General features: G+C 41.2%; 3 protein-coding genes across 5 annotated transcripts; 2 read left to right on the top strand and 1 right to left on the bottom strand.

Annotated features, from left to right (window-relative positions):
• Positions 1-568: 568 nt before the first annotated feature.
• On the top strand, positions 569-9,776 carry fancg (FA complementation group G). Of its 2 annotated transcripts, none has more exons than XM_076270412.1 (14): positions 569-797; positions 966-1,056; positions 1,159-1,284; positions 1,617-1,804; positions 2,377-2,521; positions 3,497-3,627; positions 3,794-3,940; positions 4,070-4,230; positions 7,482-7,674; positions 7,743-8,065; positions 8,209-8,249; positions 8,349-8,501; positions 9,227-9,341; positions 9,545-9,776. In XM_076270412.1, exons 1-14 carry the CDS (start codon positions 735-737, stop codon positions 9,648-9,650), a joined length of 1,983 nt encoding a protein of 660 aa, XP_076126527.1. In that variant the 5' UTR covers positions 569-734; the 3' UTR covers positions 9,651-9,776. The 2 variants fall into 2 exon arrangements, with proteins under 2 accessions (XP_076126527.1, XP_076126528.1); XM_076270413.1 differs by having other exon boundaries at positions 570-797; positions 7,482-7,560.
• A 582-nt stretch (positions 9,777-10,358) lies between these two features.
• vcp (valosin containing protein) lies at positions 10,359-20,608 on the top strand. Of its 2 annotated transcripts, none has more exons than XM_076270977.1 (17): positions 10,359-10,511; positions 12,258-12,369; positions 12,491-12,663; positions 12,789-12,931; positions 13,037-13,167; positions 13,474-13,605; positions 13,696-13,798; positions 14,860-14,993; positions 15,509-15,644; positions 15,778-15,890; positions 16,005-16,169; positions 16,433-16,555; positions 16,692-16,904; positions 17,338-17,646; positions 17,948-18,103; positions 19,368-19,519; positions 19,965-20,608. In XM_076270977.1, the coding sequence occupies exons 1-17, from the start codon at positions 10,495-10,497 to the stop codon at positions 20,068-20,070; spliced, it is 2,418 nt and encodes an 805-aa protein (XP_076127092.1). In that variant the 5' UTR covers positions 10,359-10,494; the 3' UTR covers positions 20,071-20,608. The 2 variants fall into 2 exon arrangements, with proteins under 2 accessions (XP_076127092.1, XP_076127091.1); XM_076270976.1 differs by having other exon boundaries at positions 10,360-10,511; positions 19,365-19,519.
• Positions 20,609-21,489: 881 nt separating this feature from the next.
• On the bottom strand, positions 21,490-25,567 carry akr1a1a (aldo-keto reductase family 1, member A1a (aldehyde reductase)). Its single transcript, XM_076270978.1, has 8 exons — positions 25,484-25,567; positions 25,085-25,204; positions 24,662-24,813; positions 23,622-23,817; positions 22,630-22,829; positions 22,260-22,332; positions 21,830-21,916; positions 21,490-21,734 (listed from the first exon to the last, which is right to left on the bottom strand). The coding sequence occupies exons 1-8, from the start codon at positions 25,565-25,567 to the stop codon at positions 21,669-21,671; spliced, it is 978 nt and encodes a 325-aa protein (XP_076127093.1). The 3' UTR covers positions 21,490-21,668.
• Positions 25,568-26,838: the final 1,271 nt, after the last annotated feature.

Raw genomic sequence — 26,838 nt, forward strand, 5'->3', positions numbered from 1 at the left:
GTTTATATGAAGAAAATGTTTTCTTTTTATAAATGCAATACTTGCAAAACTTTGTCTTGTCTGTATTTGTCTGTGTGTACGCAATAATGCCTGTCTGTCTATGTTGTGTTTTTGGGTAGCTTACCTGTTGCTACTACTTTTTTATGTTATGTTGTTTGTTACAAACCAGCACATTGGAGTGTGGAGAAGCGCAATTTCATTGACAACAAAGTTCACTTTGACTTTGACTTTTAACTATTTGCGGATGTATGGGAAGAGGGAAAATGATATGTGATATTTAGGATTGGCCTGCGACAAAAGTAGTTTTTGAGCGTTTTTATAGGCCTAAGGGTCAAATAGAATAGGCTACTAGGCTTGCTTTACAAACTACTTTGGACTAGTGTGTGAGTCGCAATGATGTCAGGTTACTTCGTCTCCTCCTTTGGAGGTCCCAGATACTCGTGAAAAGGGGGCATTGATGGCGAAAAGGCAAATCACGGTGCTTGGAAATCCCGTCTATGGGAAATCCCGGTTTGTTTATTGTGTTCTGTTCAAGCAGCACATCTCCACATCAGCAGGTGGCAGTAATGTTACATAAAGCCAGTGGTGCTGAGGCGACTGCTGGAAGAGGGAAACAGAGGGAAACTTGATTTTCCTTCTGTAACTACTGTTTTCATGTTTGATTGTTTCTTTTTAAGGGGTGAAACTAAAATGTCTAATTGGATTTAAATGGGAATTGCCTCAAATTGGAAGATATGGACGCTTGTCTTTTAGACAAATGGACACAGCAAAACAACTTCTTCGTGAAAGAATGGAAGGTAACGTCAGAGAATGTCTAATAAGACGGGCTCTGGTAACGTTATTATGTGGTAACGTTAACGAAATTGATCATAGCTAACATGTTCAAAGTAGCCTAGGCTACTTATTGTAAATGTAATATGACAACGTTATGTTATGGTGTTGCGATATAATTTACTTTATTTAAGCTGTCAGACAGACGAATCGGCGGGAATCAGCAGCAGGGCACTAAGGAAAAGTGTCATATGGGGACTGTCAAACTACTCCAGATGATGCAAGGTAGCCTATCTGTAATACACTTTGACTTCTAGTTTCAGTGCTGAACGGTGCTCAACCATTATAAGCGAAACCGGAAGATAATGTTATTTTCACTCTCCACAGGTGTTCCTGCTGACATAGAGCTGATTCAACTTGAGTTGACTGTTGCTTACAACACTCTTGTGTTCTCTTTCAATTTGTCCACGTTGAGTGATGTGCAAGATAATCTCACAAATACTCTTCTCAGAGGTAGGCCTACAGTATATAAATGTATGTATGTATGTAAAGGGTTATTAGCAAACCATAGGCTGGCCTTGTGATTTTCCTGGTTTTTTATTTACTTCTAAATGGGTTGTCTTCTAACTCTTAGTGAGCTATGAGCTGCCTATGGAGATATACTGCATTGTAGGCTATGTGTGAAGTTCTAGTTTGTGCTAGAAATTGCCACCAATCATAACCTCAAGTTCAGACTATGAGGGCTCCCACACCGTTGTGCTGATTGCATTGGCTACAGTGGTAAGCGCCGCAAAGAATGTTGGTTGTTGTAAAGACTATTTGATGTATATTGTCTCCCTTTGCAGCTCATGAAGCTGTTGGCTGTCAGACATTTACCAGGGACCCTGTCATGTTATGGCATGCCACATTGAAATCCTTTAGCGACATGGCTCATCTGTCCTGCCTTCACAACTTGTTGTGTGTGCAGTGGGCTCTGTTGTTGGCCTCCTGTCAAATGAAGAGCATTCACCAAATGCTGAGGGATGTTACTCAGGTCAGGAAAAAGTTCACTCAGAAAAAAGTTCACATGCATTCATAATGCTGTTCATCTTTAAATGACATTAGGAATCTATCTGAGAAACCAATCTGTGAAAAAGGAATATAAGTCACCTAACTCATTTGGTTGACTTCTTAGAGAACCATCGCTTGGGCACTTTGCACTCATGTTTGCTTCTTTTAGGTCAGTGGAGCACCGTTTATGAAACTAACAAACTTGCATTACTGCAGGGGTATTTCATCTTGTAGCAACGTGTCTTTGTGCACTGATGAATTAACACAGAATTAGGTTATGAAAAAAACAATGCATCATTCATAGGAATGTGGTAAGAAACTGAAAACACAAAGCCCTAGTTGCTCTGAGCTGCAATATTAGAAATACTAGTTCACCACATGTACAGAATATTGGTGAGATACACAGCAGAAAATGAAATAGAACAATCATTTTAAGTACATTTATTATTTATTGGATCTATGAAGGCATTGTATGTTTACAAAAAATGCTAAATAAATAAACCAACAAATGTTATTTATTACTGTTACGACTCATAACATTTGTTTTTGCCTCAGGAAGAAGTTACAGTTCCATCACAGGATCTTCGTGCAGTAATACAAAAGCTAAGGCTGTCAGACAAGGAGAACTCCAACATTCTAGTTGCTATAACAGCCAGAGAATTCAAAGACCTCCTGCAAATCTGCACTGTCCTTGTTGAGGGTACAGTACCTGCACAGTACAGTATACAGTATATGCCTTATGTAGATACAGTATATAGTAAAGTAGTGCAGTGCCTGTTCAGACATGCTATTCCCGTAGCCCAATTACATGCCTGCAGGTAGGCCTGCAATATAAACGTGGCTGCATGTGACATTTTTTTCAGATGAAAATGACAGGCGTGCAAACTCACAAACATAGGAGAACGTATGCAAACGTTGGCAAACAGGTTTCTGTTTGCCTTGAGCTTTTGGCAAACGCTTGCATCACAAACAGTCTGAGGTAGTTCTCCGTGAACATCCAGTGGGGCTGAATGTGAGCTGGACAAAGTATTACCATTACAATGGAAAGTTTAGACCAAATCTTTCAAATTGAACTGTTCAAAGAAAATATGTTTGCCAAATTTTCATGCACCTCTGTTTGGAGTTAAGACTATATTGTATATGTTTAACCTAATTGATAACTTGATGATGGAGAAAACAAACTATTTTGTGGAATGATGCATTATCATATGAAATTTGCAGTCTCTCTGGTAGCCTATAAGTGACATCACGGTCTGTCTGCCACTTGTTGTCTATAGTTGGGCATGCTTTTCATGTGTTACATTCTGAAGCCGTCTTCAAATTCTGGACCAAGCTTGGGACCTTGCAGTCGAAATTGTCATTTGTTGAATCAAAGTCCAAAGGCAGTCCAAAGCAGCCTGGGATATTCAAGTGTCAGTTCATTACACAACATTTTTATGTCATTTTGAATAGCCACTGGATAGCTTACAAAATGTTTACTTTTTTGTGTACTAAGTAGCAAGACACCTGGCAAGTTTGAAATCAATCGGATGAACGGTTCGACAGAAATGCAAATAACACACAAACACAGACACAGACGTTTCTGTCATTAATAGATAGATGTAGAACAACTACTGAAACATATGTAAAAGTGTTTCTGTTTGGCTATGAAACAGAGTTGTACCTTATCTCTTAGGTTTGGAAAGCCTGAAGCAAGAAAACTACTCTGCAGCTCTTGTGGCTTTTCTCGAAGCCATGTCCTTGCCTGCCCCCAGGGCTCTCCTGGCCCAGGTCCATACACTTACTGGATTTGCCTTTGCCAAGCTGGTAAGACAGGCTTTAGGGCCATCGATTTCATAAGTTCTTAATATAAGATTATCATTGTAGCTATTGTTGTTGTTAACAGTGATGGTGGTTTTGGTGTTGATAAAGATGGTATGTATAATTAAATAAAATGGCATTATGATCATATATGAAATTTGATTCTATTTAGAACCAGCCTCAGAGCGCTCTACAGTCTTACAGAAAGGCTCTGGAAGTGGATTTTGGCTGCCATAGTGCACTTTACCAGAGTGCACTGGTGTATAGGCAGTTAAAGAACACCCAGGCTGAAATTGAGGCCCTGCGCTTGCTCCACTCGGTAAGTGACCCAACTTTACTGGAGGTGTTGGTGTCGCTCTCCAATTTCAGGCCATGGTGCTTATTGACCGCACACCAGGTGTTAGGAAACCGTAAAACAATGGGGCCTCCTTCTCTTGTGCTATCCTAGGCCCTGGTTCAGCATGCAGAGGAACCAATGGACAATACTGGGGTGATGGTGATCTCTCCAGATGTGCTACTTAGCAGCACATGTATGGATTCTGTTTTGGCAGTGCCCGCTACTCAGCTGATCTTGCACTGTCTGGCATACACATGTGTTCTGCATGACAGGTGGGTTTTAAAGCATCTGGGCAACAGGCTTGTGCAAAATGTCCTAATTTTAGAATGGGTCTCCATTCAATTCATGAATTGGAATTTGAATTGAATTGGCTCCACCCCACAGGAGGTTGAATTTGAATTTGAATTGGAATTCATGGCAATTCAAAACAATTCCACAGTCACACAACAGAAAGAATATGTTGAATCTCACATACATTCAGTTTTGGGAAGGCTACTTTGCACTGTAAAATTTAATAGCTATTCTTACTTAAAATGTTTAGTTATTATAACTCAGTTTGGTTACTTTGCACTGTAAAATGTAATAGCTATTCTTACTTAAAATGTTTAGTTAGTATCAGTTTTTTTTAATTATGTTTATTTTACCTTTTGAGATTACTTGCCTAAAATGAGTGTAATTTAATGTTGAGGTGGAAAAGTAAACATGATCATTTAAATCAAGTAAACTATAATTGAATTGCTGAAGTTTGGCTACACTGAAGTTAGTTAGTTAACCTTACTTAAAGCTGCAGTAGGCAAGTCTGACAGATTGAGGGGACTTAGCCAAAATTCTGAATGTTTACAATTCTCATTCCCCTCCCCCACTACCATCGAGCATCCCCTCATCGAGTTTGTGCTCGTCAGTGTGCACCAGACTGCACCAGACTGTAATTGACAGTCAGATCTCACACAGCCCTGCTCTGATTGGACCAGAAGAACCGGGAGCTGTGGAATTTGGCTCTAGGTGGAGGTAGAAGTGCGTTTTTTTTTTTAAACCGGCTGATTTATGTTGTTCTGTCGAAGCAATGTTGTCGGTTTCATTGAATATGATCAAAAAAATTTTGAGAGTAGTGAAGGTGGAACCTCACTAAGCAGAAGAGGGGGCTAGCCACTAACACCACCATTTACAGCAGCAACATAAGTTTCCAAGGGGTTCTCCCATGAAAGCACTAATCAAACTCACATTTGCTCAGCATCAGTAATTAAGCAGAGACAGGGTACCTGTATGTATGGTTTCCGGTTACAGATCTGTGTCTGGTTACAGATCTGTGTCTGTTTACAACTTTGTCAGCACTAGTTCTACTCACAGGATGTATTTCGGATAGTCATCTACTTGATGGGGTGATGTATGAACGTGAATTACACATAAATTGCACAACAACAGTATAGCCTTTAGCGTCACTGTCACTTTGTTATATATTGTAACTTAAAGGAACCGTATGTAAGAAATGTATTTCAATTAATCCTAAAATGGCCCTGATATGTCACTAGACATTAAGAAATCATGTTCATTTCAAATACTTATATCACTGACAACAGAAGTCCGGCCAGGATATTGTCATTTAAAAAGTGAAGTTGCAACCCTCAACTGATGTTGATGTTGTGTTTTGTCGTGTCATGTTGTATTTTGGCCTGATGCGCCACCCTCCACCTATCTACTAATCACAAAGTCAGTACTGTTTTGGCATCCAGGTTGGCAACCTCAAGTCAGGGGGAAGGGGGAGGGGATACATCGCTCTACAGTAATTTGAAAGTGATTGCAGTACCAGTTTTGGGCACAATCTTACATATGGTTTCTTTAAGATTGAATTTCAGTAAAGATTAACTCATTGAATGCCAAGCTGTTTTCAGGAGCTTTGTCCTAGAGTGCCAGCAATCTAGACCATTGTTGATGATTTATGACCGCATATTCTGTGTTATAGTTATGAACACATGCAATAGCTCGATTAAAAGGTGAGACTTTAAGCTCTCGGTGGGTGCAAACCGTGTATTTCTACACGCCTCTGTTCCTGAGAAATCCCAAGCTAAACAGTGGCTAGTTTTCACCAAAATCGCTGTTTTTTTCTAGAAATGGAGATATAACGTCTTTCATGAAATATGAAGTGTTGCCTATTACTTACTTGTGTGAACTTTCCGGGAAGTGATCAGGAGACCTGGCGAGACTGCCACCCATAGACAGTAAAGCTGCCACCTAGTGATAGACCCACGAAAATGGCCTGGTTTTGACCTGACGTGCATGCGTCACTGATTCGACCCAAAGCGGCAACCCAGTTATGATAAAATGTCCAGATTGTGCGTTTTGTTTTTGGCACTCAACGCATGGGAAGGCACTCAATGAGTTAATATGTGATCCCTTTAAGAAAATATGTAGGCTGGGCTGTGGCATTCTGGAAATGCATTGTGGGAAATGTTATATTAGTTAGCTGAACTGTGACATTAGTTAGCACAACTTCAATAAACATACAGTATACTTTACTTGTAATGACCAAGTTAGTTGAAATTGGAATTCTGAGTAGTGTAAGTGCACTACACTAAGTGAGCATTTGTTTGCACAACTTGAAATTATAGACTAATCTGGAATAGGAATTGCAAGGGCAATCGGTTTGCATGCTTTTAAAAAGTAAGGTTAACTATAAGTAAGGTTAACAAACTAATTTTACAGTGTAGCACAAACTTCAGCAATTCAAGTATAGTTTACTTTACTTGATTGTTTTCAAAATTAACACTCATTTTACGCAAGTAATCTTCACAAATGACAAAAACTGAATTCTATTTACTAGAACATTGTAGTAAGTACTAGAACAAGTAAGGAAAGCTATGTTTTACAGTGTGGAAATGTAATTTGTTACTGTTTTAAGTTATAAGTTGTGTGTTTGATTCAATCAAATCTGACATACTGTGAAGCTTCATTGTTAAAGACTACCCTTAAAGCAACACCAAAGAACTTTTCCTCTGTCGCACACACTATTTGTTTATCCAGCACCAGCTTTGCAAATAACAATGTCCACAGACAATGTAGAATATGTTGCATGATTTTATGAAAGTAGGATGCATTGCGACATCAGATGCAAGTCAAATTTGTAGTTTCTCATGTCTCATTCCATCGAACTACAGATCCGCTACCCAATCCGGCAAACTTACATAGTGCGGTTATAGCCGATAGAGGGCCGCGAAGCGAATGCAGAAAGTGCTGTTCACTCAATTACGAGTTGATGAACCACTGAAACAATTTTGGAAACATTATTTTAAGGTACAAAAAACTCTTTGGTGTCGCTTTAAATTATGCATATAAATTTCATTGAATTTCAATTCTACTTCCTTTAATTCAAATTCGAATTGTAATTCTACATCCTGTTTTTGACCTCAATTCAAATTCAAGAAATTCAATTCTGAATTTTGCACAAGCCTGCTGGGCAAAGCAGAGATGTATCGTGAAGTGCCCTTAAGAATTTGTGTACATTAAACTTCCTGTTTATGTTCTTCAGAATCTCAGAGGCAGTTGAACTTTATCTGGATCTGATGTCATCACTGCAGTCAGATATCACACAGCCTGCAAGACATAATGTAAACAAAATGCAAAGTATAAAAAACGAAATGCTTTGTGCTGAAGAATTGACCTATCAAATAATTAAGTTTCAAATGGCAAATGTTACTAGGAATACATACATACATATACCGGTGTGTGTGTATATATATATATATATATATATATATCAAATATACTCATGATCAAATAACGCTTACAGGTGCTTACAGAGGGTGATGTGTCATTTCTAAGAGTCGCTGTTGTATACCTTGAGGCTGCATTTACCTTGCTGAGGGCCAAAAGGATGTGGGATGCCATTACAGTCTGTGAAGATGTCATCACTAAGACCATGAATCTGATTCCGGAGAAATTACTATTCGATCTATCAGAGGAGCATTTGCTTTTCTCCATTGAGGGACCCTCAAAATCCGTGAAGCATGAAAGACTAGAGAATGTGTTATGGGCTGCAGCTGCCCACTACCTTCAGGGCCTGGCCTACTGTAAGATGAAAGACACCAAAGAATCAGTGTCCAGTTTCACAAGGTAAGAATTAGAAGCTAAACTATATTCAAAGTCACTTTCTGGTTTTCGGATCAACTGAAAGGATTGACTGCTCAAAATAAATAATAAGAGTGTTTAATATACCCACTAGTTTTAAGACATGAAAAATTTATATTTTGTTTTAGATCCCTAAACTGGCTGGCCAAAGTGTCCCTTAAAAGTACAGGTTAGTGTTCCTGTATATATGCTTCATGATCTGAATATTCCTCCTGTTTTTCATTTTGTTTGAAAATTGATTTTTTATATATATATATAAAATATATAGTGGTTGGAAACCACAGAGACTGGGAGGTTAAGATGAAGACTTTGCAGAGACTACGGGGCCTGGCTCTTGCTGGCAGAGGGGTCAGCTTTATGGAGAGGGGCCAGTTAAAGGAAGCATTACGGGACCTGAAGCTTAGCCTTCAGTCCATAACAGGTACTTGATCACTTTTCCCCCTGCACATCGATCACATTTTAACTGAAATAGTAGCTTTGCAACTTCTTTATTGTCTTATTTATTATCTTTGGTGCCATGTGTTATACATCAATACACATACATTTATGAGAGAAACCCTGAGGGATCAGCTTCAGAAGGGCTCATACAATCAAGAATTAACTGGTCAGGGGTTACCTTCCTCCCAAATGTTACATCTGGCTTCGACAACCTAAGGGCAATTGCAATTATTGTTAAATATGATATATTAACTAACACTTTTCTGAATGTATTCAGTAACAAAACGTATGCCATGAACAGTTTTATAAATTGCAATGCCCTTCGTGTTGTATACTGACTGGAATGCACTTCAGTGTGGAATGCAATTCAGTGTATTCAGGGATACCAGCAGTGCCCCTGTTACCTGTCTTTTATAGATGTATGTGTACTGACTTTACTCATATAGCAGAACAGCACAAGAAGGGATATATTTGATCAAAATGTGTACTCCCTGGTCATTTAATCCATGGCGTTTGCATTATTAGAACCCTGCCCACCTTTCTGTAACACATGAAGAGCAGAAACCTTATTATATAGTGATTTATAGTCTACATTTATAGTATACATCTCTTGTTATGAGGCTTTTTATTGTTGTAGTTCATGGTTACCCAAAAACAATGTTCGTTGAGTTGACAAATGAATCACTGTCATCCCTCATGTACCCTTAGATTTACAGATGATAAAGTTTGGACTGGTGGAGGTGTACCGGAGGCTTGGGCGTCAGGAAGAAGCCATAGCGTGTTGGAGAGAGTCACACATATCAGCTGAGGCATTTTCCTCTGGGTAATATTATGTGTTGGACATATTTAATTTGTGTCTAGTGTATTTTGCTACCATGAGTAGTCTTGTACTGTTCTAGATTCCAAAATCTTGTTTACATCCTAGTTTATTGTAAAGTTGGGAAAATGTAGATTATATGATTAATGACTAATTTGATTCATATTCTGATTAAACAATGGTAATTTTCTTTTTGAACTTACTTTCAGAAACCTGCCTCTTTATCTTCAAACATTCCCTGATATCAGTTTATGTTTTGACATCAGTGACCTGAATAAGATGATGGAAGATGCTTTTCACAGGAGAGGAGTTTAAAAAAAAAAACATTTCAGTAAAAAAGACCTCAGTAATTTGTCTAATGAATGCATTTCCTTTATTTTTTATTCTTAGCATACTTGTATTTATAGCCTACTTAATAAATAAAAGTGAACTTTTATGTAATTGTTGTGTATGGATGTCAGGTAACTAGGTCACTTACAAAATTCAGTGTAGGCTAATCCATGCTGCTGTCACGATTTGCAATGACATGTTTGTTGTCTAAACGGGATGTTGTATCAATGATTTTGTGACACCAGACACTCGAATATTCTAATTAGACACAATTTTATTCATTTTTTATTAATGTCATGATATGAATGGTCTGCTATTAGAAGTAATAACCTATTTGTGGTTATGGAAATATTATGCTTCTGCAACTGTAGGATTGCCAATAGCGAGGAGCCATGTCGCATTTTTCAGCAAATTATCTTCTTACATACGAAACCAGAGTACATTCAGAATTTCCTGAACCAATCCGTGTAGATTTGGGTTCCGCCTTACTAAAATACGATAACATGACAGGTACTGAGTGTGGTTTGACCAATGGCCGTTGTTTGAAATGACAACTCTTATTTTTTTGTAAATCACAATTATTTAATTGGCCAATAGCTCACGTGAGTTGACCAATTGCGGAGGAGAATCACTTGGAACGCTCTCTGATTGGCCTCATGAAGCAGAAAGAGAACTGATACTTTTCCGCAGCTTTGATGCGAGCAAGCTAAGCTGACGTTTTGAAATTCAGTGCAGAGGAAAGAATTGTGAAGGTTGCAGTCGGTCAATCAAGAGAGTTGCTAAAGTATATTGTTACATTTTATTTATATCGTTATTCGGGAGAAGCAACATGGCTTCGGGAGGAGAGTGAGTATCCAGAAAATAATATTTATCTATTTATGTTCGTCTGTCCATCGTATTTTCAGCGTTAGCTAGCTAGCGAACTGACAAGCTAGGGGCAACCCAACTACGTTAGCTAAACAGCTAATGTTAGCATATCGCGGTACCGAACGCATTAGTAGTCAAGTGATATTTCACCATGGTAATTTACCAGTTAGCAGGAACAGGGTTTAGGTATTGAAAGGCATACGAATATAATATGGCTAAATCCTGGCAATGACAATTGATGTACGTCGACAGCATTTTCAATATTTTTTTTTTACATCAGAACTCACATTCAGCCTAGCTAGTCTACTTTAGCTGTCGTTCTGCTCCCAATAACATTGTTAGCTAAGCGGCTAACTTAGCTAAGCATACTGAGTCATTCTCGTTCTCCGTGGGGGGAAGTTTGGCCTACCGGCATCAACTGAGTTTGACAAGATCTGTCCTGCGCCAGTTATTACGCTTCCTAATTAATTGATAACACGCACCGTTTTATCCGGGTGTAATTAATCTCTATATTGAAATTAAGCCATGACCGTTAGCCCAGTAGTATATGACGTTCTGATTTATGCTCTGAGCTTATGTTAGTTGAACGTTCCTCTCATACGAGTAGGCCATTTCACGGCGACATCATTTGCCCTGCTTTTGTGTAGCAATGTTGTCATCCAACCCAAGTCGCAGACAGCACATCAGATATGTGGCCATCGTAGTCCTCGCGATAAATGGGTGTCCTGGTTGATGGCCCACCATTAATTTGCAACGATGTTAACCAGCCCAGATACAACGTATCTAATTCAAGAGGCAGATAGGCAAACCCTCTGGTTAAACGTGCTACCGCTAACTGATTAGCTTTAAAGCTAGCTAGTCGGATAGCAAGTCCGTTTAGTCAGAAGCATTTGCTGTGTCATTCGGCATATAACCAGGCGATTGCTAGCTATTGAGTTAGCTTACCTTAACCACAAAGCGTTATAAAACGGAGAATATAGGCGTCAACATCGTAACTGTTGACTTATTTGCCTGCCGTCACCAGCTATGAGTTCGAAAACTTGTGGTTAGTGTTTCTACGGTAGTTGAACTCTAACTTAACTAACGAAGCTACCCAAGCGTAATTTCAGCTTTTGTTTGAACAGGTAAAGCTAGCTAGCATGGCTAGTCATAACTAGTTGAACTAGAATTTCTGTAACTATCAGAATTTTCATACGTTTACATCCAGGTAATTTAGGAAAAAATGACACAATAGATGGCAACTAGTCGATTAGTACCCGCAAATATAAATTAATATTACATTATTAAACTAATCCCATTTTAACCTAGTGAAAGGTCTATCTACCCTAGCTATGTTGTTGATTGCCAAGTTCGCTGAATGTGACGTCGGTCAGAGTTACAGTTTCTCTTTTGTTTCCTATCTACCTCGCATATCAACTAAGCAATTTACCAGAAGTTTCCATTTGCTACACGTGTAAACCTGGTAAATTCAGACTAGTATGATGCGGCCAACAAGCCGTGGGGCTTTGGTAGGAGGAGCCGAAAAAGTTAGTCTCATCACACACTGGCTAATTGAATTATTTTTTTCTATAGTAAGTTCTACTGATTATATTTCTGTCTTCGGGCCATATGTCTAATGGCCATCTCCATTTTTGATTGAAATGGAGAAAAGAGTTTAAAATATGTTAGATGACACTGTGGTATTCACTAAAAGACTAAGAACACTTGTGTCCAATCTCTATGCAGATCCAAAAATGATGACCTATCCACTGCGATCCTGAAGCAAAAGAACAGACCAAACAGGTTGATAGTTGATGAATCCATCAATGAAGACAACAGTGTTGTGTCACTTTCTCAGGTAAAAAGTGTTGGTATTTCTGTAATGGAGCAGGTTTTATTGTAATTATGTGACGTGGTTTTACACTAATTGTGTGTCATTTATTTCAGACAACTCAAATATTATTTTTTTCACTTGGCAGGCTAAGATGGATGAACTGCAGCTCTTCAGAGGAGACACTGTGCTGCTCAAGGGCAAGAAGAGGAGGGAGACGGTGTGTATTGTGCTCTCTGATGACTCCTGCTCTGATGAGAAAGTCCGCATGAACAGGGTGGTCCGTAACAACCTGAGGGTCCGCCTGGGAGACGTCATCAGGTATTTGGGATTGCACTTTTAAAAACTGCTAAACTGGTTGCTCTAATGTTTCACTTAAAAAAAGATATTAAAAAAAGAACCTTTGGTGTAGTCTTTTACGTGGTATCTACCTTTGTTGTCCATAGCATCCAGCCCTGTCCAGATGTCAAGTATGGAAAGCGTATCCATGTCTTGCCCATTGATGACACAGTTGAAGGCATCACTGGCAACTTGTTTGAGGTGTACCTGAAGCCATATTTTCTTGAGGCCTACCGGCCCATCCGTAAAGGTAAAAGGCTTTATAAGACGAGGAACTACTGCCTTGAAGTTTTATTTGGTGTACTCGAATGTTAGCATTCCTCTGAAATGCTCATAAACATGTTTTATTCTTCAGGTGACATTTTCCTGGTCAGGGGTGGTATGCGTGCAGTAGAATTCAAAGTGGTGGAGACGGACCCCAGTCCTTACTGCATCGTGGCCCCCGACACGGTCATCCACTGCGAGGGGGAGCCCATCAAGCGTGAGGTATGCTGTTGGGAAACATCCACAGCTCGAGGTGGTTTCAATCATAGCTTTTAGAGTAGCTGGAGAGGTTTTTAAGTGAAGCCTTAGCTTTGCTCGGAAGCAGAGGCCCTGACTCAAGATCAATAAGTACTGTATTATGGCCCCAGCAACACCCAGACATGGATGGCGTGTAATTTTATACTGATCAATATGTATTGCTGGTACAGGCAGAATTACAGGCAGACATATTTTCATTTTGGTTTGGAGTAGTGCTTCTATTGGAGAGACATGATCGTGATCGGGTTTCTGTTTCTTGGTTTCCTGTAGGATGAGGAGGAGTCTCTCAATGAGGTCGGCTATGATGACATTGGAGGAGTCCGTAAGCAGTTGGCTCAAATCAAAGAGATGGTTGAGCTCCCTCTCAGACACCCTGCCCTGTTCAAGGCCATAGGCGTGAAGGTGAGGAGAGAACACTTTGGTAGGATATGGGCCGTTAAATTAAACGGTACTACAACGTGAAGCTGTAACCATGCTCTTTGTGTGCATCAGCCTCCTCGTGGCATTCTGCTGTATGGACCTCCTGGAACTGGAAAAACTCTGATCGCCCGTGCTGTCGCTAACGAAACTGGAGCTTTCTTCTTCCTCATCAATGGTGAGAACCCTTCAGAACAATTCATGGAGGTTGATTTGGAATTAAATGGCGTATCAGTCCTTGACCTGAATGTCATTGTCACCCCATTACTTTGTATAATAGAAAAGGACTTGCTTGGTAGTGTGGATTGAGTTTCCTTTTAGAAAGTGTTCTAAATGAAATTGAATAATATTCTAAATTCAAAAATGGGGCCTCACATAAAGCAGTTCTATGACTTACAGAGTCCTTAGAATTGATTGCTGTCCAGCTGACCTTTACGCTCCATAACTCCAGTGCTGATGGCTGATCACCTTACAGTGTAAAGTAATTCCTAGTCTAGCTGTAGGGCTGGAGAGGGCAAAATCATCATTATGCAACCTTAAGCACCGGCCCGATGTGTAAGCTTGTGTAACTAAATTACTTTAAAATATGATGTTGTGATAGATTTTCCCTGCTATTCCTCATGACACATCTTGGATCATCCTTTTCTCATGTTTCTGCATTTTTTCATCGTCCCATGCAGCATGCTCTCCTTGCAAGCGATACTCCTCTTGTTTCTTGCTGAGGAGGACAAAGGCTAGCTCGTGTTTCTTTAGCTGCACGTGAAAGTCCTGCAGATCACCTTCGCCTTATTAGAGACACATGGTGTAGCATGCCATTTCCATTTCTCTGGTTTTCCTCTGCAACTTGAACTGCTCCCCTCTGACAGCTAGGTGTCACCCAAGCACCCTTGAGTCTTGCTTAGCATACTGGGTTTTAAGCTTTCCCAGATGCCAGTTCTGTAGCGTGCTTTTTATAGTCCGTTTCATCCATGGTACTCACCCTGCTAGGTTGACCTGGATAGTAGTATGTCCATGTTGATTATCCAGCAGATTAACGCAATACAGTTGCGGTAATTAGAATGTGTTGTGAGGTCATAAGCATCTGCGTAGTATGGGATCAGATTCACACTTGAGTATTTAATCGGTGAGTCTACTAACTTTGTCATAGAAAAATGAATATGTGTGAAGAGAGTAGTTTCACGGAGTTCTTTGGCTAGAGGTCAAATCTCATCTCTTGCCACCACTTTCTATGTGACCCAGGCCCTGAGATCATGAGCAAACTGGCCGGTGAGTCTGAGAGCAACCTGAGGAAAGCCTTCGAGGAGGCCGAGAAGAACGCCCCTGCCATCATCTTCATTGATGAGCTCGATGCCATTGCCCCCAAGAGGGAGAAGGTGAGTACATTGTGCTCTGGCCTTAGTTACATCCATTCAGATCAGGAACCTCCATCCCTCCCTGGGGACTTTGCTGCTTAACATTTTAATTGCATCTGTAATGGAATTCTGTGACCGTGCACAGGGTTTCAAGTGCCATTGCTGGAAGGAACTGAATTTCTGATGGAACGGCAGGACTTGTGTCTGTCTGGTTTTTAACTAAAGTGTTTGTGTGTGTAGTGCACTAGCCATACTTGTAAACATTCAGCATGTGACCTGGCTCTTATTTTATTACTTTGGTCTTTCAAATTATTAACAGAATAATCCCATGTGACTGTGCTTCTCACAATGTGTATTAGGCACGTGTATTGAAATTGACTGATCTAAACATCAGTACTGTCAGCATTTCAAAGCTTACAGGTTTATATTGGAGTCTTGGTGTTCATCAGTGCATTTCACACCTTTTTAGAAGTCTCATCTCATATTGCAAGTAGTTTTTGTGAGTTGTAACCAGAGTTCGCCCGGTGTCCTTGCAGACCCATGGTGAGGTGGAGAGGCGCATTGTGTCTCAGCTGCTGACCCTGATGGACGGCCTGAAGCAGAGGGCTCATGTCATCGTCATGGCTGCCACCAACAGACCCAACAGCATTGACCCGGCCCTCAGGAGATTCGGTAAGTCCTATCGGTAGTTCAGTTGGTAGCCATGAATTTGCAAATTGGTGCTGTTTTTCACCAGAAATGATTAACCTTTACTAAAATCATATTGAGGGCCTGGGTGTCATAACTTGTCTCTTTTAAATCCCAGGTCGCTTTGACAGAGAGGTGGACATCGGCATTCCAGACGCTACAGGCAGACTTGAGATTCTCCAGATTCATACCAAGAACATGAAGCTGGCTGATGATGTTGACCTCGAGCAGGTATGGTTCACAGCAAAAGGGCATAGCTGAGACTCGATACGAAGAAACAGCTCTTGGATTGGATATACTGAAACGTTGAATTGACCGACTCTCTCTTCTCCTCTGTTTCCTTAGGTTGCCAATGAGACCCATGGGCACGTGGGTGCTGATCTGGCTGCCCTCTGCTCCGAGGCTGCCCTGCAGGCCATCAGAAAGAAGATGGACCTCATTGACCTGGAGGACGAGACCATTGACGCTGAAGTCATGAACTCACTGGCCGTCACCATGGATGACTTCAGAGTAAGTGGGCGTGGGATTTGTTTTTTGTTATTATTCAGTATGCATTATTTATATACAGCAGGCACAACTCGAATTTCATGGCGGACTAGTGAATCTGCCTTCGATCATGGCTATTAGTGGTAAACGTCACCATACAAACTGGAATAGCATAAAGTAGTGCATACAACGTTAATTCAAATGAGTACACAAACCAGGTTCAATAGCAAGATCCTTTTTAAGTGTCGACTTGCCCTCTCATGTCTCCTGTCTGCGTGGTCTTTCAGTGGGCCCTGAGCCAGAGCAACCCATCTGCCCTGCGTGAGACTGTGGTGGAGGTGCCCAACATCACCTGGGAGGACATCGGAGGTCTGGATGACGTCAAGAGGGAGCTGCAGGAGCTTGTGCAGGTACAGAACACTAACTATAATATACTATAATATAGTATATAATATAGGTATACAAACTTGCCCTGACCATAACGATGAATGGGATTGATGTATTACCTAAGAATCCTCACTGACGTGTTTCCTTGTTTTTCCTCAGTACCCAGTGGAGCATCCCGACAAATTCCTCAAGTTTGGCATGACCCCATCCAAGGGTGTGCTGTTCTATGGACCACCAGGTTGTGGTAAGACACTCCTGGCTAAAGCCATCGCCAACGAGTGCCAGGCCAACTTCATCTCCATCAAAGGCCCAGAGCTGCTCACCATGTGGTTCGGAGAGTCTGAGGCCAACGTCCGTGAGATCTTCGACAAGGTAAGATTTCAGAACAATGGCCCAGGATCAGCCAGGTGTTAAACCTGGGTTGAGTTATCTATTTTCATTTACTCCGGGTTCCCACGGGTCATGGAATTTCTGGAATATCTTGGAAATTGTCTAAAGTCCATTCCAGACATAGAAAATCAGGGAAATCAGGTTTGTCGTCAGGGAAAAGTCATGGAATTTTACATCTGACTTAAAGTGGGAACCCTGATTTACTTCACATTTATCTCGCATTCATTTACTTACTTCATTCACAAAATTTACTTAAGTAGTAGATTGAAACTCTTGGTCCACATTTTTTTTTTTTCAGCCACATACAAATGAGATTAGTTTAGGTTCCTGAAATGTCTTCCGACACTTGCCTTTAGACAGCGCAATAGTTGTTTGCAGATATTTGACTGCCCGTTCCATTTGCCTTCAATTCCAGGCTCGTCAGGCTGCTCCATGCGTGCTCTTCTTTGACGAGTTGGACTCCATCGCCAAGGCCCGTGGTGGCAACGTGGGCGATGGTGGCGGAGCCGCTGACCGAGTCATCAACCAGATCCTGACAGAGATGGACGGCATGTCCAGCAAGAAGAACGTCTTCATCATTGGTGCCACCAACAGGCCCGACATCATCGACCCAGCCATCCTCAGGCCCGGTCGTCTGGATCAGCTCATCTACATCCCCCTGCCCGATGAGAAGTCCCGCATGAACATCCTCAAGGCCAACCTCAGGAAGTCTCCCATTGCCAAGGTCAGACCTTCTTTATACTGACTATAGTCTTGTTGAAGTATTAGGACTATATTAAGTAGACAGGCATGAGTTGATTTTAAAAACCATTGGTGAGCTTCAAGGCTCTGTTCTTGTTTTGTATATATAAAATGTATATTTATTTTATTATCATTATTATGTTTTCATGTCTATGTATGAGATTTCTGAAAATGTTACTAATGCTACTTCAGACTTTCATATCTCCATGACCATATAACAATGGAAAAATCAGAGCAGTGCGACTGTAGCTGATGTGTCTGTGGCCTGTTTTTCCCCACTGTAGGAAGTGGACCTGGAGTTCCTGGCCAAGATGACCAACGGCTTCTCTGGAGCTGACTTGACCGAGATCTGCCAGCGGGCCTGCAAACTGGCCATCAGGGAGTCCATCGAGAATGAGATCAGAAGGGAACGCGAAAGGCAGACCAACCCCTCAGCCATGGTGAGAACTTTATTCAGTTATCAAAGACTTGTGCTTCAACCACTTCATTTTAAGTCTGCATTATGTACTCTGTCAATCAGTAAGCAAGTATGGGTGTTTATATTAACCATTTTCAATATTCGAAAATCTTGACCGTGTCCACGAACAGTTACTAGCAGAGCTGGCCATGATACCATAGTAAATGTTAAATGTATCAGGAAACTTGTGAAGCCTTGTGCATGTGTGATGATAATGGGGATAGGACTAGTGATGTAAAGTTATCCAGATATTCGACTAGTTGACTAGAACTTCAATGGTAGCTGTAACACTGTCTAAGTTACAGCCCAAGAGGCTCTTTTAGAGAGCCAAGGACCTGATTTCATTTAGAATCTGTCGAAAGACTCCAGTATGACGGAGACACATGTATCTAGCTTCGTTGGGTGACAAACTTAGACGGGAGGCGAGTGTAATTCACTGATATTAATATTAGCTGTGCTAGATAGACTTGCATGCTTGTTACAAGGACACTGGGTCATGTCATGTAAGGAACATGGTACTGCAAATAAACGGAAACATAGTCTACGTGGCAGAGTGACTTCAACTTTATTAATTTATGGTGAATAAATGTTACACTACTGTGCACAGCCCCAGGCTTTTCTGACGTGATCATGCTAGCACATTAGCAGTGGTTAGCTAACTATGCAAACGTTGGTTATTTACAAGTCTCCTCCAAGTGACAATCATATTATACACAATGCTGAGAACAATAAACATCCTTGTTTATCTTACTTACATGGAGTTGACTGTGTGGCTTAATCCACAGATGTGGTGAAGCACTGTTTCGTTATGGTTTGCTAAGGAGTAACCCTTTGCTTAAAATAGGGGAGAGCTGGGAGGAGAGAATTTAATCTAATTTGACATAATTACAGAAAGCTTAATTTCTGTGTATCGGTGTTGTGTTAATCCCACACGTCGTTTGGCCGTCCTTATCAACTTGCGTCACTACAAAACCTGACAAAAATCATGGCTCCTAATGCATTTCTATGGTGCAGTGAACTGAAAGTTGTCGGAGTGTCTGCCTGTGCATAGCTACTGGACTGCCATTGGCTCATCTGCGTTCGATGGGCGGGGCTTGCGAACGATCAATTGCGAACACAATAGGGTGCTCTGGTAATGTTCCTTTTACCTTTGAGGACTTGAGCACAGTAGTAATAGAGAGAGCCTATGAGTTTGTGGTTTCAGTCAGTACAAATTAAAGGTGGACCCTGGTTTGTGCCCTCAGGAGGTGGAGGAAGATGACCCCGTTCCTGAGATCCGAAAAGACCACTTTGAGGAGGCCATGCGCTTTGCTCGTCGCTCCGTCAGTGACAACGACATCCGCAAGTACGAGATGTTTGCACAGACGCTGCAGCAGAGCAGAGGATTCGGCAGCTTCAGGTAAGCAGCTCATAACCTGCTGTCCAATTCACAACTTTTCAGAGTAATGCAGACAAATGGGCCACAAGTATTATTGGGTCTGTGCACTCTTAAAACATGTGTTGTCTCTATCTGGACACCGAGATGTGTTCAAAAAAACAACGCAAGTTTTAAGAGTGTATATTAACAGGATTCACATAATGGTATAATTAACAGAAGATGAGAGGCTATAACCAAATCACAAGCCTTTCCACATACTTTCCCCTCCATGCCTGACTCTCATAGAACGTGTCATTTTAAGTTATGGTTATGATGGCAACTAATGTACTATGCATCAATCTAGTTTGTAGCTTCAGTCTGCTGACTGATTCTGGATAATAGTCACTAGAAATGAGCATTTTTAAGTTTCAAAAATAGATTTGGCTTTAACCCCACCACCACCACCCTGTGCCCTCCCCGTCTTCAGATTCCCCTCCAGCAACCAGAGTGGCAGTGGACCAAGCCAGGGCTCATCAGGAGGCGGCGGCGGCACCGTGTTCAACGAGGACAACGATGATGACCTCTACGGCTGAAGAGACCACATGCCTGACTGACGCTTTAGTCCTCTCAGGCCACCATGTACAAAAAAAAAAAAAAGAGTGAAGAAAAAAATCTACAAAAAAAACAACCAACTATAAAATTCCACATTTTTAGGACTCCTGTGCTTCTTTAATGTCTTTCTTTTTTTATTATTATTCCCTCCAATTCAATCTATTCTCTCCCACTCTTTATTCCCACACCTGTCGGAGAAAAAGCATGTAGCTGCTTGTACTTGGCGCTGGTTTGTGAAAGGATGATTATTGCTGAAAACTTGATCTTTATGTAACGTGGGCGGGGGCGGGGGGTTGCATTTCCGTGAATACATACCAGGTTAGAGTGGCTTCATTCTTACTTTTTTCACAACCTATGCGAGCAGCTTTAGTGATGGGATTAACGCTATAGCCTGTTGAAAGAAAACGGATTTAAAAAAAAGAGGAAAAAAATGCTAATTACTTCATTTTTTTATGAATGTAGCATATAATGTATTACAAGTTTGAAAATGTTCCAATAAAATTCACGAAAGGAAATAAACCTGCTGGTTTGTGGGTGTCTGTAGAGTTGCGTTTACATGCCTGCGGCCTGGAAATGCCCCATGTTCAGTTAGTCTCCCTGAGAGGTGTAAATTAATTTTTCTGCTGAAGTAGAAACTGTAAAAACTGTTTTTTTTTTTGTTTTTTTTTGCTAGTGTGTTAAGTTGTGATAAACAGAGCACCACCTTCCTTGCTTTCCTTTTTTGTTACATGGGCACTGCATGCTGCCATCATGTTGAGAACTTGGTGCATTGTCAGATGGAATTGCTTTTGTCTTTTATTGACCTTGCTTTGTGTGTTGCTTCTATTTTTATTGGTGCTTTTATCAGCATGGATCAAGCTGTAAGTGAACTGCCTGCACGTCAGGAAACCTGTTTTGACATTCTGAGCAATACTCCCTAATAAGCTTAATCATAATATACCCCTGTGTACAGTGGGCATCTGTGGAAGGCCATCTTTAACGTGTGAAAGCTACGTCTGCCTTTGACCACTGGATGTCACCCTTGATGCCTTGTGGCCATCTTGTAGTAGTTGCTTTCTCCAAGCTGAGTTCTAGAAGTCCAGTATCACAAAGTGAAAAGGCTGAAAAGTTCCAGGTGGTCTCTAAACCAAACAATCCAAAGGGCTTGTGTAAAGAGTAGCCTCACATTTAAACAAGTGAGCACTCAGCTAGCCTGGTCATGCGATTCTAGAACTTTCCACAGACAGAATGGGGACAGTTGTGTAGCTTGGCATAGCTTGGTTTATTTGTCCAAATGACCCTTACAGTGTTGTTCCATTGTTTCAGTAAAGTCATTTTATATTTACACATTATATCTACATAAATGAGATCTACGTGAGTCTGTGGTGGTACTAGACAATCAAGTAAATGCAGCTGACAGATTATGAGGTGAATGCTATGTGATATTTTTTTATTTATTAATTCTTGAGCTGAGTATGCAGTATATGTTACTCAAGACTGTTGAATGTCACTCTTCTCAGTGCTTGGTGCAGTAGCTGGGGGAATTCAGAAGATGGTTCAGCATAGCTGTCCTTCCCTGGGTGTGGTTGCTCGGTGAGAGTTAGTAAGGATCATTGAAGGGAAAGTGAGGGTGAATCGCATCCCTCCACACCCTCACACCATCTTTCTGTGAGGAGAGTAAACCAACAACAACTCAGCTGCCATCCATAACAGTGTCAACATGGCAGACATACAGGCTATTTTATATAGTATTGGCTTTACCTCTATCGTGGGTATGATGAATCTCTCGTTACGATTGAAGGAGACAATCTGCTTCATGTCTTCCTCTGATATTTCAAAGTCAAACACCTTCATGGGTACAAAATGATAAACAATTAAAAGCCTAATCAAATTCATGTCAAGAACAACAGAAAGTTGTAATCAAACATTATGTGCAACGTAAAATTGTACCAAAAGGACACCAGGAGGCCTACTGGTGATTCTAATTACATGTTTTTTTCTCCTCTCTCCCAAGGGTAAATGAAGTGTGTGTGTGTGTGTGTGTTATGGGTGAATGTTGTAGGACAAGCCAGCTTGCTAAATATGGAGCAGCATTTGCATATGTCTGCTTTGAAATTGGCTAATCGACCTTTTAAACAGTAGCTGCCCTTGAATTCAGCACATTTAAATATGAGGAGTGCAGCGTCGTTACCTCGAGGTTCTGCTTGATCCTGGACGGAGTGACGCTTTTCGGGATGCATATGACTCCCCTCTGCACCTGCCATCTGTTAGTGAACCAAATAGGTCAGCTCCAATATTTGGCCAGGACACTCACTGTTAATGACCTCAGCCGAGTGTGGGGAGAAACCCTGAGCTGTGGCACAGTTTTGTCGCCTAACATTAAACCTAATTCACTTCATATTAGTAATTTTGCAGCAGGGAAGTAGCATGGGATTTTTGCCACGAAATGTGTGCTTCATGAGTATCAAAATTCTGATCTATCTGGGTATTCCTGGAATCACATGAAACCTACTTGACCAGTTATACCAGCTCATAGAGATGTGAAGCGGTAGTCCTCTCACCTGATGATGACTTGGGCTGGGGTCTTGTTGTAGTGTTTGGCCATGGTGAGGATCCGTGGGTCTTCTAACAGCAGGGGCTCACCTGGGGCGGCCCAGGGACGATCAGGTGACCCCAGGGGGCTGTAGGCGGTGACGGCCACCCCTCGGCTCTTACAGTGGGCCAGCAGCTCTGACTGGATCAGGTACGGGTGGCACTCCACCTTTTAATGATCAGTTTGGAGAGAGGGCAAGTTCAAAGTTCAAACATAATCACAAAACCAGTATTATCTTTTCCAGAGTGAGCAGTAATTCTAGCTATTTCGTGCTTAGGGCTTCCTTGCCATTTTTTAGTTCCATAATTAGCAATAGTTCCAATCTCCTTATAATCCCTCCATTCTCCGCTTAATTTATTTTATGATAACTTGTTCTGTTTTCTAATCCTATTTTTGGCAGAATGTCTAATGCAATGATTCACTAGGTGGAGTGCTTGTAGCATGACTGTATTATTTTGACATTTCACTTCTATCAGAGGGTGAAGTCACCACTTCGATACGTGCTGAGACCAAGTGTGTCTCCATCACTTAGAAACCTGAAGTGCTCTTCTACTGTTGATGTAATTTTGCTATTTCCATGTCTCACTCTGCTCAGACACAGCTTCTTATGTAACAGCTGTCATAAAACTAAATTGATTCTCAGAAATTGAGCCGCAACAAAAGTGTTGATTGCTGTCTGAGGTACCTTTGGCTCCTCTGAACCAGAATGTTACATAATGCACATGATGAGTCACAGTATAGAAGAAAATGGCACATAATATTGCAATATAACTTTGCACAGACTATATCTATGGCACAGACCATACCCTGTAACTCAGAAACATGGACATCCAAAATACCTATTACGTATTGAAGTTCATAAATTTACTTTTAGTGTGCCAGGGTGCCATGCCAAATAGTTTATTAGCATACAAATCTGTGAAGGATATAAAATTGAAATGGCTACTGACAGTATTGTACCTGGTTCACAACTGGTTTGTGCTTTGCCACGCTAAGAATGTCATCAATCTGCTTTGCACTGAAGTTGGACAACCCTATAGCCTTCACCAGGCCCTGGTCCACCAACTTCTCCATGGCCACCCAGGTATCTCGGTAGTGGGTATCTGCATAGCGAACAGTGCCATCAGGCCGTCTTGGCATCAGCTCCACTCCCCTCCTGGAGACACAGATACATTATTTGGAGTCATTCCAGATCTGGACCATCTTGAACCAACATCTCAGCATCTCATCCCAACAACTCTTAAACCCGATGTTAGACATCATGAACTGAAACAGCTTGATGGGAACCTTGAGAACCCACATGGCTGGCCTCGTATATTTGAGTTGTCTCTAAACAGCTGTAACAAATAGTTTAGATGAAAGTGCTAGTTATTCTTCGTCTAGGCTGGTTTGTGAAGAAACACCTTTTTTGGCAGTCACAGTCACACATTTGCATGTTGAGTAGCAGCATAGAGATAAGCCTGGAAATGTCACAGCTTTAGTGCTGACAAAACAGAGCAGGGTTACTTACTCCACAAGCTGCTGATATTTTAATTCCACAAGAGTCTTTCAGAAGATGTGTTCTGACTGAAACCTTACCTTCACATTACACTTCATGTGCTTTTTTGTGCACTTTTATGCTTTTTTGCAAACTGCATTTCGTTGTCTCTGTACTTGTACTCTGCGCAATGACAATAAAGTTGAAATCTAATCTAACCTATTCTAATCTAAAACTCTGCTACTGTCGTCACAAATGCTTTATTTAAATGCTTTTGTTTTATGGAAGTTCCTTATCTATATTCTTACCAAAAGTTCAACCAAAAGGTTTGAGTCATATGAGGATAAAACTCAGGCGGACTGTAAGGCCACACTTCAATTCTAAAACACAGGTCCTTTACAAACATCCAATTTTCTTGCTCTGTCCTGTAGTTTACTATTCTATCACATGATCTGTACACAGAACCAGTCAGGAAAGCTAGGAAGAATCCCTATCCATCCAGGTGATTCAGAGGGGCACTTACTGGAAGGCCATGGGCCAGTGCATGAGATACAGGTCCAGGTAGCTGAGCTCCAGGTCGGAGAGGGTCTTCCGGCAGGCGGCCTCCACATCATCAGGGTGGTGTTTGGTGTTCCACAGCTTAGAGGTCACAAAGACCTCCTCCCGCTTTAGGGACTAGGGGAAAACATGTTCCTACTCAACAAAGCTTTTCTACTCATTCTTCAGCATTCAGATTGGGTACCTCCTGTACTAGAGCCACATCTAATTATCCCCTTCCATATGGTTATTACTGTACTTTATTTCATACTCATCTTCGCCGCAATATCCGCCATCTAGAACCCATTAAGTAGATGTACCGAAGAACCTGGTCTAAGTAGAACCTTAAGGTTTAGAACTTGTTCTATACCTTTTTTTCCCCTCTAAGAAAATGAAGAAATTTTCTTACCTTTCCGGGCCCAACTCTCTCAGCCAGAGCCTCCCCCACCTCGTGCTCATTACTGTAGGCCGCCGCACAGTCGATGTGCCTGTAGCCGCAGTCCAGTGCAGCCAGCACCGCCTGCTTTACCTTCACACACATACACGCACAAACACACACACATACACACACACACACACACACACACACACATCCACAAAAATGACCATCATCCATCAACTTCACACAATTACTTATATCACCAAGGCATCAGGCATACGCTAATAAAGGTCGGCTTGGCATGTATGGAGTAGCTTTAGCTGTGACTGATGAGGCTTAATAAGCAGGGTGCTGCCGAGGTGACGCTCTTGGGGTTTAACGGATGAGTTATATGGTGAGGTATATCTTGGCCAGTGGCCGCAGTCTGACCTGCCCAGGGCTACTCTTCCAGGTGCCCAGGCCCACGGCTGGCAACCTCTGGCCTGACGAGAGCGTGACGTCTGTGCAGCTCATGGTTGGCCCTTGTTGTGCCAACAGTGTCACGTTGAGTTATCTGCCAAGAGAAGACAAAAGTAAAGATTTTCTGACAGCTATTCAGAATCGAGTATGAATAGGAATACAGGTTTGCCCTAGAAATGACAATACCGGCTCAAGGACTGTGAGGTACTTAAGTAACACAGAGAAAAGCACTTACTCATAATGACAAGCCACCCTGTGTTATTCATTGTGGGTGTCTTGATTGATTAACTTTTTAACTATTTACAATTATTAACACACACACACACACACACACACACACACACACACACCACACACACACACACACACACACAAAACATATAACATAGAAACTGCAGTAGAAGCATTGCGTGTAGGCAACCATTACTGCTCTTTTACTCTGCTGGAACATGTTAACTTTTCACTTTTGACCTTAAACAATACATGCAGACCTTTATTCATTCCTTCAGTCCCACAGGCGGTGGGGAACAAAGGCCTTCATTTCTGTTTGTGCTGTGTTGTGTGAAAACCAAATGAGATGCATACAGAATTTGCACTGTCCTACTTTTGCAACACAGAAGTTTTTAGCAGCATCTGAAAGTTAGATAAAGTCTACAGGGCCGAGGGATTCATAAAATCCTAATGCGCCATTTATCCCATTTTTTTTGTCACAGGAAATGCAATATTCCCAATTACTAGTGACTGTTGCAAAATCAGTTCAGATCTTTTTTTTTACCAAGCTGGCCACAAAGATAAAAGCACAAAATCAAGATGCAAAGTGCATTAGTTACAGTGACACCATTATCCTTTATACATAAGCCTAAAATTCATAACATATGAAGATATAAAAAAGCTGTTCTTACCGTACAGAGGGACTTACTCCACAGTCAACAGTGGCTCTCCCTTAGTGCAATGAAAACCTTAAATAGACAGGGGTCAAAGTCTCAGTTTATCTATTACTTAAAAGTGAGTGGGAATTGTCCAAAATGTAACCATCAAGCTCACAACAGATGCATTAGCTAGATCTACAAGAACTCTGGTTAATCAACTCTTGGAGGTTAACTTAAGTTTAAATTGAACGTATCATCAGAAAAATAGACATTACAAAATCTAATGGTTTTTAATTGACATCCATTGTCATGGTTTTCATGTTGGTGATAACTCATCTCTAGATCATTTATTTGTACAATTATTTCAACAGATACGTTTCTATGTACACATACATAAATGGTCTTTGGACTGTTTGTGAGTGAGGTATTGGCCTCTAAGGGGCTAATTGTTGATTT

This window comes from Alosa pseudoharengus, unplaced genomic scaffold (assembly GCF_046254945.1).
Source record: "Alosa pseudoharengus isolate Yale_2024_CS ecotype anadromous, Long Island Sound unplaced genomic scaffold, YU_APseudo_1.1 YU_APseudo_1.1_scf_6, whole genome shotgun sequence".
NCBI classification, from domain to species: domain Eukaryota; kingdom Metazoa; phylum Chordata; class Actinopteri; order Clupeiformes; family Clupeidae; genus Alosa; species Alosa pseudoharengus.